The sequence below is a fragment of the Antrostomus carolinensis genome, unplaced genomic scaffold (genome assembly GCF_000700745.2).
Source record: "Antrostomus carolinensis isolate BGI_N321 unplaced genomic scaffold, ASM70074v2 scaffold89, whole genome shotgun sequence".
NCBI lineage: Eukaryota > Metazoa > Chordata > Aves > Caprimulgiformes > Caprimulgidae > Antrostomus > Antrostomus carolinensis.
In genome coordinates this window covers 6,690-27,085 of record NW_010336231.1, presented here as the reverse complement: position 1 = coordinate 27,085, position 20,396 = coordinate 6,690, and the positions used below count along the sequence as shown (strand labels likewise).

The 20,396-nt window shown below is 39.8% G+C and overlaps 1 protein-coding gene across 1 annotated transcript in view; it reads left to right on the top strand.

Annotated features, from left to right (window-relative positions):
• POLR3B (RNA polymerase III subunit B) overlaps window positions 1-19,383 on the top strand; it is a gene marked incomplete at its 5' end in the record, with an annotated part of 50,635 nt that extends 31,252 nt beyond the window's left edge. Inside the window, 5 exons of the mRNA XM_010174756.2 lie at window positions 3,641-3,744; window positions 4,658-4,824; window positions 7,156-7,269; window positions 13,292-13,465; window positions 18,804-19,383. Coding sequence (XP_010173058.1) covers window positions 3,641-3,744; window positions 4,658-4,824; window positions 7,156-7,269; window positions 13,292-13,465; window positions 18,804-18,933 — 689 coding nt within the window. The remainder of the gene's footprint in view (window positions 1-3,640; window positions 3,745-4,657; window positions 4,825-7,155; window positions 7,270-13,291; window positions 13,466-18,803) is intronic.
• Between the last annotated feature and the right edge of the window lie 1,013 nt (window positions 19,384-20,396).

The window sequence follows — 20,396 nt, the reverse complement described above, 5'->3', positions numbered from 1 at the left end:
GCTGAACTGCTGTTTTACAAGTCTGTGTATGTTCGTGTTTGTCAGCAAACTGTAAAAGCAACCACATAAAAGATGTCAGTTCTGGAAACCTATACTTCTCCTGATTAGAAAAAAAGCTCTTAAAGGACAGAAGTAGTTTTTGGGTGAGAGGATCTTTATGCTCTGTCAGGGCCTGGTGGAGGTACGTGGTGTGGAGATGTTGTCGGGACTGATGCAGAGAGCATGTGTGAGGATGGGGGCCATCATGCATAGTCAGAGGGCTGTCATTTACTGGCTGGCATACAATAGCATTGAGAAACACTGCCTATGGTTGTTTTATACTTGCCTGTTAAACCACTGTAGGTGTCTGATTTAAGTTTATTCTAATTTAAACTGTTAGCCTTGCCGTAAACTACCATGCTTATTAATCCACTTTTTTTTTGGAGAGAGAGAGGGGGATTTCTTAAAAGATTTTGTTAGCATTTTTACTAATTTTCCCTCTAAGACATTATTAATTTTTTTTCCTTCTATGACATTATGAAATTGATATACAAAGTTTTTTCTAGAATTCAGTTTGGTTTTCAGTTGAAAAGAAATTAGATATAGCAAGCTGCTGAATACTTTCTTGCTCAAACATACAACCCTCTTGTTAGTCCACATTAAAAAAAAATAAAAATTGTTTTGTCTGCAGCCTTTTCTGGATGTTAATGTTTGATTCTGGTCCTAGATGAGAGCTACAGAGCATATAGATGAGAGCAGATTCGGGCCCATCACAGTATTGCATTTAGTCTGAAATTGTATTGCTAAATTTCAGATGCAGCATATAAAAATTGTGAGAGGAAGGGAAGTGAATGAAACCCACTTGTTTTGTGTGTCCTGTGTGAGTGCTGGGAATGATTTTCCTGTGGTGTCTAAATCAGTAACAATTATGAAATCGTAAAAACTTAAAGTAAGAGCCAGAGCAAAGTTACCTACTAGTTTGAGTGTGTCCTGATTATGAATATTGTATGAGAGTAGCTGGACAGTAGTAGTTGTGAAATGCAGTTCTTACTTGGACAGGGCAACATTTGGAACTTGAGGCTGTCTTAAATCCAGCCTCTTCTTTTCTCCTTTACCATTTTATTAGACAGTTGCAAGTGATAATTCCACTTATATGGATTAATTAACTTGATAAATTTTTTGCAGCTACTCAGCAATGCAGAACTGCTAGGCTTGCCTTTTACTGCTCTGCTGCAAACCCTGGCTCAGAGGTCGGGGATGAAAAGGACTAGCAAATTCAGGAGCTTACAGTGCAAACCTGCACGTCTTAGTCCCCCAAAGAGCTTCTGAAGGCAAGTGACTGCGAAATAAAATCAGGTTTACATTTTGAAATGAATTGCAGTTACTTGCTTTTAGAAGTAGCATTGTATATAACAAAGCTGTCTTTTGGCTTTTTTAACAGTTTTTATGAAAAGATTGAAGTTTTTTAAAACATAGAGAAGGAAGAAGCTTCTCTCTGTCCTGTTCTGTAAATAAACATGGACATGCTGTAGATCTGTTATAAACTCAGCAACTTTTTAAAATACAGAGGCTTAGAATTGAGGTTTTCTGGTTTTCTTTTTTTTTTTTTCTGTAAAATAGAAACTTTATAAATGGCCTAGTGAGCTTCACATTGCTGGATTCTGTCTAAATATTTTGTTTTTAACTTCTAAGCTTATTATGCTGTCTTTGTGTTAACTCGTATTAAAATCTGTCAGCTATGACTGGTCTCATAACCACAGTCAGCGGACCAGAATAAGTTAATTATTTACTTGTGTCACTAGTGCTCTTCATCTAATGAAATGCACAGCTGTGTTAGATCTGCAGTTGGGTGTGTAGGTCCCATTGTTATACAAGTCAGCAGAGGGTAGAAGCCGCTATGATGGAGAGCCCTCAGTTCTTTCTGCTGTTCTGCCTTTCTGTGTCGATTTCATGGATCTTTTATCATTCACTTTCACACAAAACAAACAACACAGTGGCTGTCTGCTATGGGAACCGGCTTGGCATATAAAAGGTTTTCAGAACCTAAAGTAATTTTAAGTTAGCTAAGATTTAATTTTTGGCTTACAGGTGCTGTGAAGTCCAGATGCAACCTAATGCTTTCTTAGAAGTAAATGCCAATAAGGCAAAATGTGTGTGTAGTATATATATAAAATAGAGTATTTTTGTATACAATTTTAGGATAAAAAAGCTGTGTGCTCAAGAGATTGGGGTTTTGGGGGTTGGGTTTTTTTTTCATTTTCAGCAAATGATTGCTGCTTAGTAAGGAGGGGTAGAAGTATGTTATTGATTTATCATAATAGAACAATCAAAATTAGTTTCAATAGGTTTAAAAACTAAATACAACAACCCCCTCCCCTTGCCCCAGACACTCCAATCCTTTTTTTCTTCTGCTCCCTTCCCCCATACTTACCATTCTTATTCTTTTAACTACTGTCCCATACACCTATCCCTGTCTTGCTTGGACAGTGGAAGAGGAGCTCCCTCCTGAGCAGACGCCAATATCCCCCTGTGAACTGGCTGGTTGGGGGATGCCTTTTTGGGGATGTAACCAGCACCCCAGTCTTCCAGGAGCCCCCTCCATTTCAAGACTGTTCCCAGAGTGTGCTCTGGCAGTTGCAGCAGGCTGATCTCAAATAGCTTGCAGGCTTTTTCAGCTCTAGGGGCTTCTGGAAGAAATTGTCCAACTGAAACAGTAGCTTTGGACTTAAGCAGCTGCATTTTTTTGCACCTGAATTTGAATGTTAGATCTCTCAGTCATTTATAACTGCTGGATTCTGACTTGCAGAGTTCATTGTAGAAACAGTTGTAAGGGTTGGAAGGAAAATTCTGGGGTGCACGGTAGACTATTTTAAGTGAGTTTTCATGTTTCTGTTTAATCTTTCCTAACTAGTTTTAGTTTGAGGGGTTTTGTTTGGTTTATATCCAATACTGATGGAGACTGAAAAAAGCTTCTAAAACTTTTAAAGGTACAGGTTGTGTTCATGGACTGACAAAATATAAGCAGTCTTGATTGTACTTTGTATTTAATAGAAAGCAGTCTTTGCTCAGTAAATGAATGTTACCTGAAAAAAATTTGGGTTGGGTTTTTTGGGGGGTTTTTTTGTTGTTGTTTTGGGGTTTTTTTATTTTCCCCTACTTATCTCCTTTCAGTTCTTGTAAAATTTCTGACTTGATTTGTTTTTATTCACGGTATTTAGGAAAGATACATATGATAAACAAATTTCTAATCCATAATAATTTTGTATGTCCAAAGAGATATTGTAAGAGACCTTATTTCTTCACTTTTTGCATGAAATTATAGCATCAACTTTAAAACTAGATCGCACTTGAGATATTCCAGTCTGGCTGGTCAGAAGTTTCTGGTTGCCTCTGAAAACTGTATCTAAAGCTTTCTTCCCTAATTTGCTAACTCACAAATCACTGTGGAGCATTATGTAAGGGTATGCTAATTTTGCCGGTCCTGTCACAAGGGTTGTCTTCTATCCTACAGGTTGTGAGCACTGGTCATGGTAATGAATCTGGATAAAAAGTGATCCATGAGAAAGAGAGGAGGAGGAAAACACTAAAGAAAATCTGGTGATGAGCGTCAGCCCTGCTGGTGGTTTGCTGTTTGTGAATTGAAATGTTTTCTCTTCTGCAGGGGTGTGTGGACTGATTGTTCCTCAGGAGGACATGCCATTTTGTGATACAGGAATCTGTCCAGATATCATAATGAACCCTCATGGCTTCCCATCGCGTATGACGGTTAGTGGTTATGTTATGACTAAAGAGACAGTGTCCCCCAATAGGGAAAGTGAAGTAGATTAGCTAGAAGAAACAAAAAAAAAGTTTGAAACACGGTTTCACTGAGAGTGTTCTCCAGTTGTCACGCCATACGCTTGCTCTCCTATAAGTATTCAGCCCTCTGTGTTGCATGTTTTGAAACATCCTAGTGTAAAAGGAATAGGGATGCGGGCTGTTTGTGCATCGTTCTCATTTTGTTCTGTATCAAGCTGATAGGAATGCAACTGAATACCTCACTTGCACCCTTTCTGTTTGAAAATTTCTTGCTCTCCCTCTTCCTTCCCTGTTGCCTGTGCCCACTAAGCTGGCTGGGGCAGACTGTGAGGTGAAGGTTGGAGAGGAGTTTCAATGGTAGTTTTAGACCTGTGTAACTTTGTAAATTACACACGCCTCCCTGGAACTGATACAAGTCTTGCACCTGTGCTGCAGGGTCACACTAAATACATCACAGCCTGGCCTTTATATGGGACATTCACTGATTACTTTGTACAGCCTCCGATCTTTTTTCCTTTGTTAGCTTCTTCCCTTCTGTTTCCCTCTATGAACTGTAGTGTGTCAATCTCTGAGGCTGTTTTCTAGGGCAGAAGGCCACACTGGATCCTGCTTATTTTCCAGACAGCTGGGAAAAATGGAGCTGCCTGACTCTGGACCTTAAAGGTGTTCCCAGACCCTGTGATGAGTCTGGTTTTTCCCCATTCACATAGGGAGTGTGAACAGGAAGAAGCTTCCTTGTTCGTAGGCTTCTTCCTCTCCTCCCATTGCATGCAATAACCCAGGCTGCTGTCTCAGACACCTTGCCTGGCTAATTTGCACTGTGACCAATTCAGCAATGTGCCCGGTGAGCAGGCTGTTAATTCTGCTTTTCTTTGCACAGGTAGGAAAGTTAATTGAACTCCTTGCTGGAAAGGCTGGGGTCCTCGACGGCAGATTTCACTATGGAACAGCTTTTGGAGGCAGTAAAGTTAAGGATGTGTGTGAAGATCTTATTCGCCATGGTTATAACTACCTGGGGAAGGACTACGTAACATCTGGTATCACTGGGTAAGAATCTGCTGTGTAGATTTACACATGTCAAGGGAGTGAGGAAATCCTGTTGAGACACATCTGAAAACTCTTCTCAGGTCTCAGAGCTCAGGAACTTTCTTTTATTTGCAGACTGCTCTGTGAGATGCAGGGAAGGGGCTGAAGAATGGTGCACTTCTTTTTTCTCTTTTTTTTTTCTTTTTTCTAAGTCTTTTGTGGTTCCACATTTTAAGAATTACTAGTATTTGCATGGCTGTAATGTGAATGGCCCTTGTAGTACATATGAAAATTTCCCAACTTCTACTGCATGACAAAAAAGGTAAAATCAAGGTTTTCTTTCTGAGAGATTGTAAGAAATTTCAAGTCTCTGGCAGCAACTCTTACATATGCTTGGAATCAGATAAGCATTTTCATATTGACTTTAATTATACTGCAAAACATGGATTTGGCAGGTGTCTGTTCCTTGGGAATATTTTGTTTGTGCTCTTTTTTCTTTTTTCTTTTTTTTTTTTCTTTTGATTACACAATGATTCAGTCTGGAATAATACTCTAATCTGCAAACTTCCTGCTGTGTTGTTCGGACTTGGCTTCTGAGACACAGAGTTCAAAGAACGTAAGATAGTTTAGAAACAGGAAAAGGCCATATGGCTCCACATGCCAGCCCTTCCAAAATGTATCTTAATCCTACCTTCCTGCTATTTTTATTATCCTCCCAGTCCCCTTGTTCTCAAGAAACAAGTTTAGGTCTCTCTTGTAAGTTGTTTTTTTTTTTTTTAAGTGCTTTTTAGTTTGCTTTTCCTACCAACTTGTGCCCTATGTTGTTTCTCATTTTGTTTCAAAGAGATGATTTTGTTTTCCTTACCCACTCCATATTCCATAATTTGTATATCAAGTATCCTGGTGTTTGAAACACTTTCTATTGATACACTGTCATAACTTTTAGCAAATATGACTAATCTTGTTTCCTAGAGAGAATGAAATCACCTAGCTCTAAAAATCCTCTGTCCCCAAACTTCAGATTTGTAGTACCCTATTTAGAGACAGATACAGATATTCTTCCAAGAACATTTCACATGCTCAATATTTCTTATGAAATTTGAAAGCAGATTTCATAACAATGTGGAAGTTTTCAAATTCCAAATGACTAATTAAGTTTTATTGTTTTCTTCAATAGGCAGCTTTTGGAATAACACTGCATCATGTCAGTAATGGCTCTGAGTGGGAGGTACAATACTGTTTTCTCCTGCTTATTTTTACATCGCACATACTTTTTTTAAAAAAATAAATTAGTGACAGTGCTGAGTTTGTCTACATACTTTTTTAAAAAAATAAATCAGGGGCAGTGCTGAGTTTGTCTATGTTAAATCTGGTCATTCTCAGTGCTGACGGTGGTAGCTGGGAAATGACTGAGTGCTTTCAACTGTTGCTTTCTCATCTTCAGGCGCTTATGCTGTTCTTACAGTTGGACGTGTTTTAAACACACAAATCTTTAGCCATTGCTCCAGCTCACAGGATGGAGCAACGCCCTCCGTACTGCTTACAGATGTTCCCAAGCTGAGCAAGTGTGTAAACACACATCTCTAGAGCCCTTTTACCCCACTGAGATGAGCCTCCAGTGCCAGCCTGGGCAGCGATTTCTGTCCTGTGGGTATAGGTGCTGAGCAGTGCTGCAGGGGCCCTGCGCTGATGCACAGCCACTGAGGGAGGGCTTTCACCCGTCTCAGCCTTGTGTTGTCCTTCAAAGTGGTGCACAGGGAGAATTAATGGATGGGAAGACCATCAAGCCCATAGCGTCCAGTGCCAAGCTAACTTTGCAGACGCAAATTCCTTAAAGTGCCCCTATAAAAATGATGTTTTGAGCGTTCATGCTGCATGTATTTGTTTACATGTATGCTTACCTCTGTGTGTGGATGATGTAAAGTGAAGGAACCTAAATAGAAATATCTTAAGTCGCTCTTCAGGATCTGACACATTTACAGTCTTTATCAGTTGCTGATGACACTATTGAAGCACTGCTGCGCAGACAGAGGAGGGACTTAACATGGTACAGCTGAAATGGGTACCTGCAGCTGTAGCAGCATGTCTGCACAACGTGTGGCCAGAGTTCAGGATCTTGTTCCTCACTAGGGTGGATACGGCAGTATGTGGTGCTGGAAGTGTACTGCTCTTGTGTTCAGAAGGGTTCCCTGTGGGGTTTTCAGACTGATTGCCCTGAAAGCTCAAACACATTTTCAGGAATCTCAAATTGTTTCAGATTCCTCCTGTACACGACACTCTTGTCTCTCTTAAAGTAAATATCTGCTAACTGTGAATATTGCTTTTGTTTTGTTTCTTTTTTTATTCCTTCAGAGAGCCTTTGGAAGCATATATCTATTTTGGCCCTGTGTATTACCAGAAACTAAAGCACATGGTGTTGGATAAAATGCATGCAAGAGCTCGAGGACCCAGAGCAGTGCTCACCAGGTATTGTTACAGGCGAAGCACTAAATTCTTAGTGTACATTCAGGAGTGTGCCTAGTTGACTGACAGGTATAAAACAAAGTTTGTTTCCCTTTTGATACTTGACACCAAATGCTATTACCTGTTAATGCACTGTTACAGACTCACAGTGGGATATGACAGGAAGTTGTTCTGAATGTCCAGGAGTGCTCTGTGTGGTCCAGAACTAAGTTTGCTTCTCAGACTTCTATTAGCAGTGGGTAAAAATGCCATCTGCTGATTCACAGTGCATGCTACCCCTTTCCTGTCAGATTGCTCAGGGATTTTAGGAGGATTTTTTTTTTTTCTTTAACATTTTTACTTCTACAAAATTGAGTGTGAGTAGAAGGAAGATATTCCTTTTAATACTTCAGTATTTTTGGTATTCAGCAGGTTAATATTGATGTGGCCCATGTCTTCACCTGTCAAGGCAAAGCAAGCGCATTGGCCCTAGTATAGTGCAAGCAAGCATTAGAATAATGTGCATCCCTGGTATACTGCTCTTTGCCTCGCAGATTCTTCCAACTCTAAAACTGAACTTATGGTTGTAGGTACTGGTACACAGTTATCATTCAGTATCGTGCAGGAGAGTAGCACTTTCGCACTAATAAATTGCTAACTTTACAGAGACACCAACAATAAATCTCCATTTGCCCAGTTAAAGATATGTCCTTAGTTCCTTTGGAGTAATGATCATTGCACTAAGTCTGAACTTGGTTTTCTCTCCAACAAAAAGGTTGATTACCATGTTGGCGTCTTCTGGTGTCAAATTTTGAAGTCAAGCAGGTGTACTCCGAGTAATAGGCAATATAAGCCCCTGGAGGTGGGCTTATATTATCCAGACCTTTGGAGAATTTGAAGCATCCTGCTTTCACTGATATTCCTTACCTTTTCTCCTTAAAGCTAAGCTCTATGACTGCTTGCACTCATGTTCTAAATTGCTGATATTCCTGGCTCACAAGAAACAGTTAAGTGGCACAGGTTTTGCTTTGAGGAGGCTTCTAGCAGGTCATTTAGTTCACCTTTCTATCACAGTAGGATTATTTGCTAAATCTTGCCAGGAAGTTAATTACCAGCTAGTCTTGAATATTCTTGAATAGTCTTGAATAGCAAAGATTATTCTAAATTTCCTTTGCCAGTGTTTCTGGACTGTCCTATACACCATTTATGCCTCACCTGCTGCGTGGTGGTACTCTTCTTTTTCACCACTCCCTTTTGTACTGTTTTTGAGATGTAAGCACAAAGTCATGTCCATCCTGCCATTACTCTTACCTGTAACAAACATGATTCATATTCTTTAATTCTTAATTTATTTGTATGCTTCTTACCACATGCTGATCCACTTCTCTTGCCTTGTCTGCCTGCACTATGAGTTAGCAAGTCTGTCCTCTTAATAGTTGCACCTTCCACATGTAGATGTGCTGTTAGAGAATGGAGGGGCAGGTCTCACTGTACCTGGTTTGGAAGTATCTTTCTCTCGCTTTTCATTTCATATCTCCTATGCCTTTTGACTTTCCAACCCTATGCTGTCTCTAGGACAAATTGAAGTTGTTTCTCACTTTCCATGGAAGTAAATACGAGTGATTAAACTGGGAGAGAAATCATGTAAAGTTTTTTGTAATTCTTGTCTGAACTTCTCGCCTAGCCACATTAAGAAGAGCAAGTGTAGCACAGCCATAATTTCCTACCACAGCTACTTGCCAATGTGAACGTAAGTGGTACTCCCAAATAATGGACTGTCTGCCCCATTTTCTGTTCTTCAGTGTCTTAGTCATGGTATTGGTCACATGAAAATGAAAACTTGCTGGCTTAGCTATCAGTGCACACTGTTGCTTTGCTGGACCTCCTCCTAGCTTACCCAAATCCCTTGATCTGCTTTTGTTTTGTTTCCCCAACTTCTCAGCTGTTTAGAGATATTGAATTTAAATGAAACCTAAATCCCAAGTCAAGGTAATGTTTACATGTAAAGATGAAGGTGGTGTGATTTCCCTCACCCCTTACTTTCTTTGAATTCTTTGTTCAAGTCAGTAGCATCATACTATGTAGCTAGGGTTCTTTATTTGACTTTCAGGAAAGCTAGTGGATGTTCAATTTATGCTGCCTCTTGACTAGTCTTTTAGGAATTTTCTTTTCTTCTCAACTAATTAAACTTTTGTTACTGCCATCGCCTCTGCTGAGAGTCTGTTTTGCCAGCTTTCATGCTCACTATTGTTTTATCATCCATTGCACTTCCTGAAGAGTAGATTTCCTCTAACATTGTTTTTTGCTTTTAAAAGTAATTCTGTAACAGCTTTGAACATGGAATTTGGCTGTTGTTGTCTTAAAATGCATTTTATTATATATCAAATGTACCTTAACTGACAGAGCAAAGCTGTATTTCCATCCGGAATAAGGCAGAAGACTTGAGTTCCTTGAATGTCAGTGATTCTAGATATTGTTCCAATTAAAACAAGACTTTTTAGAGCTGCAAACAGCACTCTTCATCAACACAGTCAAAAACCACCAGGATGTTGCCCTCTAAATTGGTATTTGTTACATAAAATACAATACTTAATTTATTTTGCCATGTGTAGTTGGCAATTAATTTAAAACGTAGTTCTGTATATGGTGTTGCCTAGATATCCAGTCCTGCTAAATCTTTTTAATAGATCAACTGCTTTTAGTTTTCCTTACAAGAGATCAATATAAGCTTTCTGCATGCATAGTTGTTTTGATGGACATTGTCAGACCTGCCACCTGTGTGTCTTTCAAACTTACAAGATATGCCAGTTTCTATTACAATGCGAGGTGGTAATGTGGTGACACTGGTCAGGGCTCCCCTCTGTGCCCTGGGGCTGTGGGAGCACAGTGCAACCTCCTCCTTCAGACAGTGTTTTTCTAGCTAATACTCCTCTTTTTCATGAGTGTTTCAGCCAACAAACTCCATTCCAAGTTATCCACTGGCTTTCTGTAACAGGCACAAGGGAGATCTGCTGAGACCTACAAGGCCTGCTCCTGTTTGTGGAGGTAGACTTATTTACCTGCACTGGCCAATGAAACAAGGAACAGGGACAAGAAAGCTGGGGAGGGACTTTTCATAAGGGCAGCTAATGACAAGACAAGGGGAAATGGGTTTAAACTGAAAGAGGGGAGGTTTAGATTAGATATTAGGAAGAAGTTTTTCACTGTGAGGGTGGTCAGACACTGGAACAGGTTGCCCAAGGAAGTTGTGGATGCCCCCTCCCTGGAAGTGTTTAAGGCCAGGCTGGATGAGGCTTTGAGCAACCTGGTCTAGTGGAAGGTGTCCCTGCTGATGGCAGGGGGGTTGGAACTAGATGATCTTTAAGGTCCCTTCCAATCCAAACCATTCTATGATTCTATGATTTTATGACATAAATTGAACCCACTGTTCTTCCAGAAAATGCAGTATTAGTGACAATAAATTCTTAATGTGCTTAAAGACACTCTAAGTTATTTGTTTTATGCTTTTCTAAATGCAGCAGTTAAATAGTATGAGGACCATTTGGCCATATTTTTTTTTTTTGTTTAAAGAATCACTGCATTTTATTTAGTACTTAAGAATTATAAGAACTTTCTATATTATTCTCTTAATATGAAAAATATCTATTTTTGATTATATTCCAAATCTTATTTTCAGGAGTCTGCCTTGTTTTCAGAGTGTTATATTTAGAATAAAGAATGGAAGTAGTTGCCCAGGGCAACAGCTGCAGTGTACGTGTATATAGAGGGAAAGGGGAAGCACAATTGCTTTATAAATACTGTTTTAACATTTTAAACAACCCTTGGTGTGAGGAATTTTCAAACTCACAGGAGCCAAAAGAAAAATCCAGTAGACTTTAGGGAGCATAAGATAGAGTCTTTTCAAAAGCCCAGTCTCAATATTGAAATTTTTGGTACTTTAGAAAACTACTTTTTTGGGAGGCAAGTTTTTGTTTGTTTTGTTTTTTTTTTAATGAGGTCATCTTGACATTCAGTGGGAGTGAAACACTTCAGAGCTTAAGACGCAAGTCAGGGTTTTTGGGTTTGGGGGACTTTGTGTTTTGGTTTTAATGGGATTTCAGCTGCCTTAGAAATCTTCATCCTGTATCTGCTGGAAGATCTGTGGCATATCAACTCTTAAAGGGCTGGAGTTGAGACACCATCATTTTTCAAGATGTTTTATCCTCCCTTACTTGGATTGAAACTTTGTTGGGGCTCAAATTTATGAAGCTGTTTTGGCATTTTATCCTGTGGCACAGCACCTAGTGAAACTTTTGAAAGTAGGCTTGTGCATTAACTAATATTACAGAAGTCAGTTGGTAAAAGGAACTCAGGCACTTCTAGCACTGCAGCAAATGCCTGTGTCTTTGGAGGCCCCAACTACTTTTTAAATATGCCTCTTGGGACTTCAGAAGAGGAACTGCATTCACCACAGGGTTAGTCCTTTAAAACAGCATCTGAACAGTGATGATGCCATCATCTGGGGAGGGGGCCCTAGGGAGTTTAATCAGGATGTAAACAACTTCTATCCATTCTCCCAACAGTGGGAATAATAGAAGGTTCTATGAATGAAAAGGACGATTTGAATTACAAGCAGATTAGTTTTAAGGTTACAGTGTGGTCAGAGTAAGGGAAACTACTTCCCCCTAAAAACAAATACAACTTGCATCTTTAGAAGATATTTTTGTCTGGTAATTAGGTATATTCTTTATACTTGTTAGAAAAGATTATTAGATGTTGAAGGCTTTTATGAATCTTTTTCTCTGAGTTGCAATACATTGGCAAAAAGTTATTTTTAATATACGTAGTATGCTTAACAAATTTGGTTGTTTGAAATAATATAAACAAAATATACTCCAAAAGGTATGGGCCAGATCTGTCATTGGGTATTCTAGGTGTCTTGCTTTGCTGCAGGTATCAGAAACAGCACATAAACATGGGGTTTCACGGAGCAGCAAAGCCTCTTATGATTGCCAGTTACATTTTTTTTATTCCTTCTCTTTGCTGTCACGCTTCAGGGAATATGCTGAGATTGAAGTATTTAATAAAATGCACACAATATATTAGTGCTTCACGAGTTTGAGATTGTTTTTGCTTCATAGTTTGCTCTAATATTTGCAACCTAAGTACTACTGCACTGTGCTAGTACATAACAGTAGAACTGATAGTGTATGAAACTGTAGTATGACAACCAAGACATCCAAAGTTTTGACTGTCCAACAACAACAAAAAAAGGCTTAAACAGTCATAATATTCTTAAATAATATATTGTACCTTGCCTTTTTACCTCAAAATCTTCAGCATATACTTAAATTGCTTTGTTAAAACTTTCCTCTAGCATCATGAGGACAGGAAGTCTTGCCAGACAAGAAATGAGAGTTTGAATTGTGGTGAGGAACTAGAGACCCAGGAACCTATACAATACAAAAATTAACTGTTAGTTGTCAGACATTAAAAAGATAAACTAAATAAGTGTTACTTTTTTTTAAAAAAAAGTAGGATTTTAAAAATCAGTTAGTAATACACGTACTACTTGTTAGCTGCTTTATTCTGGTGTTCTTTCCCAGATCAAAAATGGGTTTATCTTAAGAATTTAGTCTTACTTAGCTGTAGTTGAAACATTAGCTTGATGATTCATTCATTAGTTGATGAATATTGTTTCATTTAGTTAGCTACAAACTATAATGAATGTCTCCTCAAAAAAGAGTACTAAATCTGTCTCCAGATTGCCTTGGATATTGTTCAGTCTTTTTTTGTTTTCACTTATTCAACTACTTTCTGTGGGGTAAAGAGCTGTGGCTTAAAACTGCAGTTGTTACTCACAAAACTACATCATATTGCTAGTTCAGAAGCAAAGATTAGTTGCTTCAACTTGAGTAATACGTTTGTGAGATCAGCAACTTCGATTTGTAGAAAGCTTTTGTCCATTGATCCTGTATGTTCCTACAGTTTGAAGACAGACATTCCTAGAGTTGTAAAATGTATGTTCTGGAATACTTACTACATTTTTCAAATACTTATTTCCAAGGCAACCCACTGAAGGTCGATCCCGTGATGGTGGTTTGCGTCTTGGAGAGATGGAACGGGATTGTTTGATAGGTTATGGAGCCAGCATGCTTCTGTTGGAAAGACTGATGATTTCAAGCGATGCCTTTGAAGTGGATGTTTGTGGGCAGTGTGGCTTGCTGGGGTACTCTGGCTGGTAAGTTGTATAACTGTAAAGCTTTTTGTAAATCATGGTGTCCCCTCCTCACTTTGTGGGTGTGACGTTTCACGTGTGTTCATATTTTCAAAAAACCCCTTGACTTCAAGTGCATAAAGCAAAGTGGTACAGAGTAAACATGCCTCTCATGTAACAGAATCTTGCCCTCTGTTTTGAAGTGCTGACAGACAGGGTTAACAGTCCCAGACACTTCAGTCAAAAATAATGTCAACATTCAAAAATTATATTTGGAGAATAGGTGACAGGGACAGTTCTTTGTTAGGGTCTGATTGAACTTAGGACTAAAATGAGTGTATAATGAATGGCCCAGGGGTCTCTCCTGTTGTGAAGCACAGATATTCTCTTTCACAGCCATCTGTGCCAGTGGGAGAGGTTACCTTTGCTCTGTCTGCTGCCTCCCTTCCCACCCTTGCAGGGGATTGGCAAACCCCCGGTCTTGTATATCATCTATTTTTGAAAAAGAGAAACTAGCTGTGTCAATGTTCTTGATTCTTCTGACATCAGAAATGAGAATACTAGCTAGGCTAGTCACAGATCTTCCTGGTACTCTCACATGTTGAACCTCACAAAGCTGAAGAGAGGGAGTGGGCACAGAAGAGTGGGAGAAGAAAGCAACATCATCTGCTTGCTTGTTCTCTAGCTATGGAGTTCATTATCACGTGCATACCGCTTGCTTTGACCATGCCCCTCCCAACTGGCTTTTGCTTTGCAACCTTATAAAACAAACAAGGAGCTCCTCTTCAGAGCATCAGACAAATGCACAGATCCCATGTTGGAGCCTGAGAGACAAGCAGCTGCCTGGTTGGAAGTTCAGCTGACTTCTGACCAACTGCCTTATCCCTAAGAAACTTATCTCTAAACTAGCTAAAGGTCTTGCTGTCTTACCCTGGGTCCTAAGCCAGTACTGAGTTTATCTCCTGCAAACAAACTGGTTTTTCATGTAGGGGAAGCATAAAACTGGATGTCAAAACTCTGTGGAGCTCTCCATGTGTAATACTATGGGCTTTGCTCTTAACCATCTTTTCTCTACAGTAATTTTGAGATGCCCTGTAGTATGGTGGAAATACACCACTATTATTAGAAGATAGAGAAGCTTCTTTTTATGTTCTTCAGGGGTGAGGAAAATGTTTTGCTGTTGTCACCACTAAAAGTTGGTGATTTTTAGCTGGGCATTGTCCCACTGGCTCTTGTGAGTATTTTTGAGAGTCCTGTTTTCTTGAGTGTGTGTACACTGTATGTAACTAGTGAGGCCTTTTTCTGATCCAGGTCTCTTAAAACTACTGCAATGCAAATAATTGAAGGGAAGTTGCATGAAAGGAAGGACATGCCTTAAGTCAACCAACCAACCACTTCTGTATAAAGCACTGCCTTAAAAAAATCCACGTGCAGATGTAGCTCATGTATTTTTTTTATAAGACTTTAGCTTTCAGAACAGTCCTTGAAGATTTTCAGACCACAGGAAGTGAGGGCACCTTCGAGAAAATTAGGAATTTGAACTTTAAAAATAAAATGTAATACTATTTCTAAAGTATTAATATATTTTGAAGTTTGCAACGAAGTTTAGTAACTCTTTTTAAATAACTGTGAAAGAAACTACTCTCAGACAGAGCCAGACATTCTTGAAATCTGATTCTGTGAAAAGCTGTCTGATGCGTGAGAGTAATCAGTAAGAGGTAGCTTCTGCTAAATGATATGCTGTGTCTGCCAGTAGCTGAAGCAAGTGGCCCTATAATGAGCATCACAGTAGAGACCAAGTCATTAAGAGAAACTTCCAAACTGCCCTTTTCAGTGATTCTGACATTAATAAGACATTGCTGCAAGAAACCTTTTAGAAACATTGTTTGGTGGCCAGCATTAAGGGCACTTGTCAAAAGGAAGATGAGCCCTTCCTCCAAGACAAGGACTAGCCACTGGGTATATTTTTCTGCAAGATAGAAACAGCAGATCAGTGTTGGGGCCTCACCTGGTACTTTTGCAGGGGAAGGGGACTGTTGTGGCAGTGACAGAATTTGTGCCCGTAAGAAATTCAGTAGAAACTTACTGTGACATACTGGTTCTATGCAAATTTTCCAACTTTGCTGTTGTACAGGTGCTTGGGGCAGGACTGCACTGAATGCAATGAGCAGAATTTGGTCCTTTTTTTGATGATGAGATTATTCTGATCCCTAGAGTCTGAGTATTTTAAAATATACATAAAAAATAATTTTGTTACTGGTCCAGATTCGGTCTTGGCACAGTTGCCTTTTCCTGTCCGGTTTAGTATCAATTCTAGTATCAAATGTTCTTTCATATTATCATAGAATGGTTTGGGTTGGAAAGGACCTTTAAAGGTCATCTAGTCCAACCTCCCTGCAGTGAGCAGAGACATCTTCAACTAGAGGTTGCTCAGAGCCATGTCCAGCCTGTCTTGAATGTTGCCAGGGATGGGGCTTCTGCTACCTCTCTGGGCAACCTGTTCCAGTGTTTCACCACCCTCACTGTAAAAAAATTCTTCCTTATATCTAGTCTAAATCTGCCCTCTTTTAGTTTAAAACTATTGTCCCTTGTCCTATCACTACAGGCTCTGCTAAAAAGTTTGTCCTCATCTTACATATAGGCCCCTTTTAAGTCTTTCAGGCACTTAGATTTCTGTGATCTGTGTTCGACAGAGCTTTGTCCTTTGTGCTGACGGCACCTTAACCTTTCTGGGTGATCCCAGAAGTACAAAGCAGGCCCAGAATGTTGCAGCTTTGAGTCTGGGTATAGTGAGTAGTCTCTGCTCCGCCATCTCTAGTAGCTGTAATCAGATACCAGACATCTGCTTATAGCAGAAAAGTTGTGCCTCATCAGGCTTCTTCTGTTGAGAGCAATTGCTTGCTATTTTATCATCAGAAAATGGCTTCTGCTTGGGTCACTTCCTCTTACCACAAAAATGTACCTGTTGCTATAAATTCAGACTAGGGGAAAGGCATGCTAGCTGTAACATTGCCCCTGTGTAACAGTGTCTGCAGGAGAAGCCTGTTCCAGGAAACACCCAGTTCAGCCTATTACCTTACTGCCTGTAGTCAGATGTAGACAAAGACAAAGCAATAACTGGGAATAAGTGAAGCTTCATTCTTCATAATGAACTACAGAAATGTAATCAAGGCTTCTCTTACCATTGGTTGAAAGCTTTCTTGGTTTAAAAAAGAAAAAAGAAATACCCCAAGTATGGAGCATGTGAAGGTCAGGTCAACCACAGTTTTTTTGAAGAAAACACCAGCTCTTTGACATGCTCTTTAAGTATGTCTGTGAAAGAGGAGTAGCAGACCTAAAAAGTAACTGGAAGACTATTGTCAAGTGTCATAACCAAGAATCTTATTGGATTAAACCAACTTTATTGGACATGTCCCCATTGACTTCAACATGCTCTAGGTCAAATTTACTAACAGAAACAAGTGGCTAAGCATTGACTTTCTTGTAGATGTTGACAGGCTTGAGAGGTGGGCCCATGCAAGTCTCATGAAATTCAACAAGACCAAGTGCAAGATCCTGCACCTGGGTTGGGGCAATCCCAAGCACAAATACAGGCTGAGCAGAGAATGAATTGAGAGCAGCCCTAAGGAGAAGGACTTGGGAGTGCTGGTGGACAAGAAGCTCAGTGTGAGCCAGCAATGTGAGCTTGCAGCCCAGATGGCCAGCCATATTCTGAGCTGCATCAAAGGAAGTGTGGCCAGCAGGTCAAGGGAGGTGATTCTTCCCTTCTACTCCACTCTCTTGAGGCCTCACCTGGAGTCCTGTGTCTAGTTCTGGTGCCCTGAATGTAAGAAGGACATGGACCTACTGGAGCGAGTCCAGAGGAGGCCATGAGGATGATCCAAGGGCTGGAGCACCTCTCCTATGAGCACAGGCTGAGAGAGTTGGGGCTGTTCAGCCTGGAAAAGAGAAGGCTCCAGGGAGATCTTATAGCGGCCTTCCAATACCTGAAGGAGCTACAAGAAAGCTGGGGAGGGACTTTTTACAAGGGCAGTTAATGACAGAACAAGGGGCAATGGGTTTAAGCTGAAAGAGGGGAGGTTTAGATTAGATATTAGGAAGAAATTATTCACTGTGAGGGTGGTCAGACACTGGAACAGGTTGCCCAGAGAAGCTGTGGATGCCCCCTCCCTGGAAGTGTTTAAGGCCAGGCTGGATGAGGCTTTGAGCAACCTGGTCTAGTGGAAGGTGTCCCTGCTGACGGCAGGGGGGGTGGAACTAGATGATCTTTAAGATCCCTTCCAACTTGAACCATTCTATGATTCTATGACTCTCAGCCTCATTGTGTACCACAGAAGCATGTGGGAATTTTGCTAATTCTTCCCTAATTGGAACTTCTGACTGTCGTGACTTTATGCCAGAAATACAAATTTGAAACACAGAAGCAAAAAAAAAGAGCTTTGTTAGACCATTAGGGAAGTGCTGAGTTACTTTGTGTTCCCAAAGGCCTGGTTTTCTCTACTCTCCAGAACCGGAAGATGGAATATACAGGAAGGAGAGGAAATACAGAAGTGGGAAACTGATATTTATAAGAAAAATTTTTAATTTCCTTTGTGTGTACATGAAGTATGAAATTAAATAGTTTAAACAGTTGCTGCCACCACTGAATTTGAGTCCCAATACTGGAAATATGGCTGAGTGACCAGCCTATCCATTGCTGATATGGTCAAAGTTGTATCAATATGGCAAAAAAAATCTCCCTCCCTCAGAATTTTAAGATCATTATTTGAGTAAAGAGTGCAAAGAATATGCGTTAAAGCAGTTTTATTGGTTTTCCATCTTGACTCAGGCTTTGGCTGTTCATGCAGAGAGATGTAAGAGATGCTTCTTTCCTGAGTTAGGAGTGTGCACTGATTTGAGACATTATAGGTTGAAATTGTATATAAGGAAAAAAAATTAAGAGTGAACCGGCTTTCTTCCTGCATCTCTTTTGTAACATATATATAAGGCAGAAACTGGACCATTAACCATATTTTCAGAAATACTTGGCTTTGTTCACCTCCTTTCTCTCATTACACAATGCTGAATTTGTGTTGGCAGTTGAGTAGTGAAGAAGTAGAAGTCAGTCCTGTTAACTACTGAGCACTGTGATTCTCCTCCAAGAAAAGTGCAGGTTTAACATTAAGCTCCTTGTTGACTTCAGTCAGATTATTTAAGGGTTTAAGTTATGACTTGCTTAAGTGCTAAAATGTCTCTCAAGCACTTGGCTCCTTCTAGGATGGAGCCCAGTGTTTAAATGCAGGTAGACAAAGAAACCAGTGAATAGTGGTAACTGTTTTTTTTCTACACCAACTCTTGACTTTCTTTTTCTTTGTTTCCCCAGGTGCCACTATTGCAAGTCATCATGTCATGTGTCTTCTCTGCGCATACCTTATGCCTGTAAACTCTTATTCCAAGAACTGCAGTCAATGAACATCATACCTAGGCTAAAACTAGCAAAGTACAATGAATGAACAAGATGAAAAAAATGGCAAAAAGTACTTTACGGAAACTGAAATCCAGCATATATAACTGGAAGATTTTTTTGGTGAACAGGAATAACTCTAAAAGTTGAGTGGGTAGAAGGGAGGTGCAAGACAGTGTAAGAAATCTTTCTTACGTATCCTACCTGGTTTTAAGTTGTCAGGGGAGACTCTGTCAGTAGAATACACTGGAGCAGTTCTGAAAGCCTTGATGAGTTTGAGTGAACAGGACATGTGGGAATTGCAGAATAAGGCCATGATCCAGCAAAGTATTTGCATCACTTCAGACAACACCATGCTTGGTTTTGAAAAGTGCTTTGTTGGACAAGGGCTTGAGCTGAGCTAAATGCACATCTTACTCATAGAGGTTAAAAATGTTTTCCAGACTAGTGGACTATGAAAGACTAATAAATGTTTTAAATAATAATAATACTGCCTGAATATGTGTTGATGGTTGTGCAAGGATGGTGAAGCCTTCTTATTATGTCTAAGCCACTTTGCTATTCCTAAAGCATTTTGTTAAAGTGTTAAAATTTTGTTAAGTAGTATCAGGCTTAGAGAAATGAAACTACTTTCTTGAGAACCTGAAATCAGACATTTTGAGTAGGATTTCATTTTGCAAGTGATTTATCTGCAAGCGACGGTGTGATTATACAGTCAGTCTACTTTCAGCTAAAGATATGCAGTTTCCATGAAGTTCAAGGGAGTTAACTGCATATGCACCAAGTGCATGATGCAGCTTACAGATGTCCACTGAATTCCTACTGAGTATAGTAGATTTAATAATAAACTGGGCCAAAGCCCTGAAAAGATGGGCTGCAGACACTAGGTATGCTGTCCTAGGACTTTAGAACTTCTGTTTAAAAATGGGCATAGCTAAAACCTGTTTTACAAACAAAACAAAAAGAGAACTGTGAAGAACAACAAACCTTCCACTGACAGTGAAGCAGGTTTGAATGACCTGAAAGGCTTTAGAAAGGGAACAGATTAATTTTTTCATGAGATCAAAGGCCTAAAAGTAAAGCAGTGGATGAATGAAGAGTCACTTAGCACCCTAAACTCACTTGAGCCCTTACTCAGCAAAGCATATGGTTAACTTTTTAAGCAAAGGAGTACTCCTGCTGGAGTTGAGATGAAGCATGTGCATGTTCAGGTGCTTCAGAAAAAAGCAGCACACGAGATCAGTGAGGATATGGGGCCCAGCCTATGATCTGGAAGTCGTGAGATGCTCTTTGTCTCCTTGTATGGCCGGATGGTGCATGCCAATCCTGGCACTACTCTTGTAGTCATGTTGCTGCTGTTCTCTTAGCTGCCTAAGAAGCACAGATGAATATCAGCCTGAATAGGCATGCTTTTGAAGCTTCTGCCAAAATGCTTAAGCTAGTAGTTTTGAGTCTGAAGGGATGGATTTTACTTTTCTTCTTTTTTTTTTTTTCAATTGGACTAATGATAAC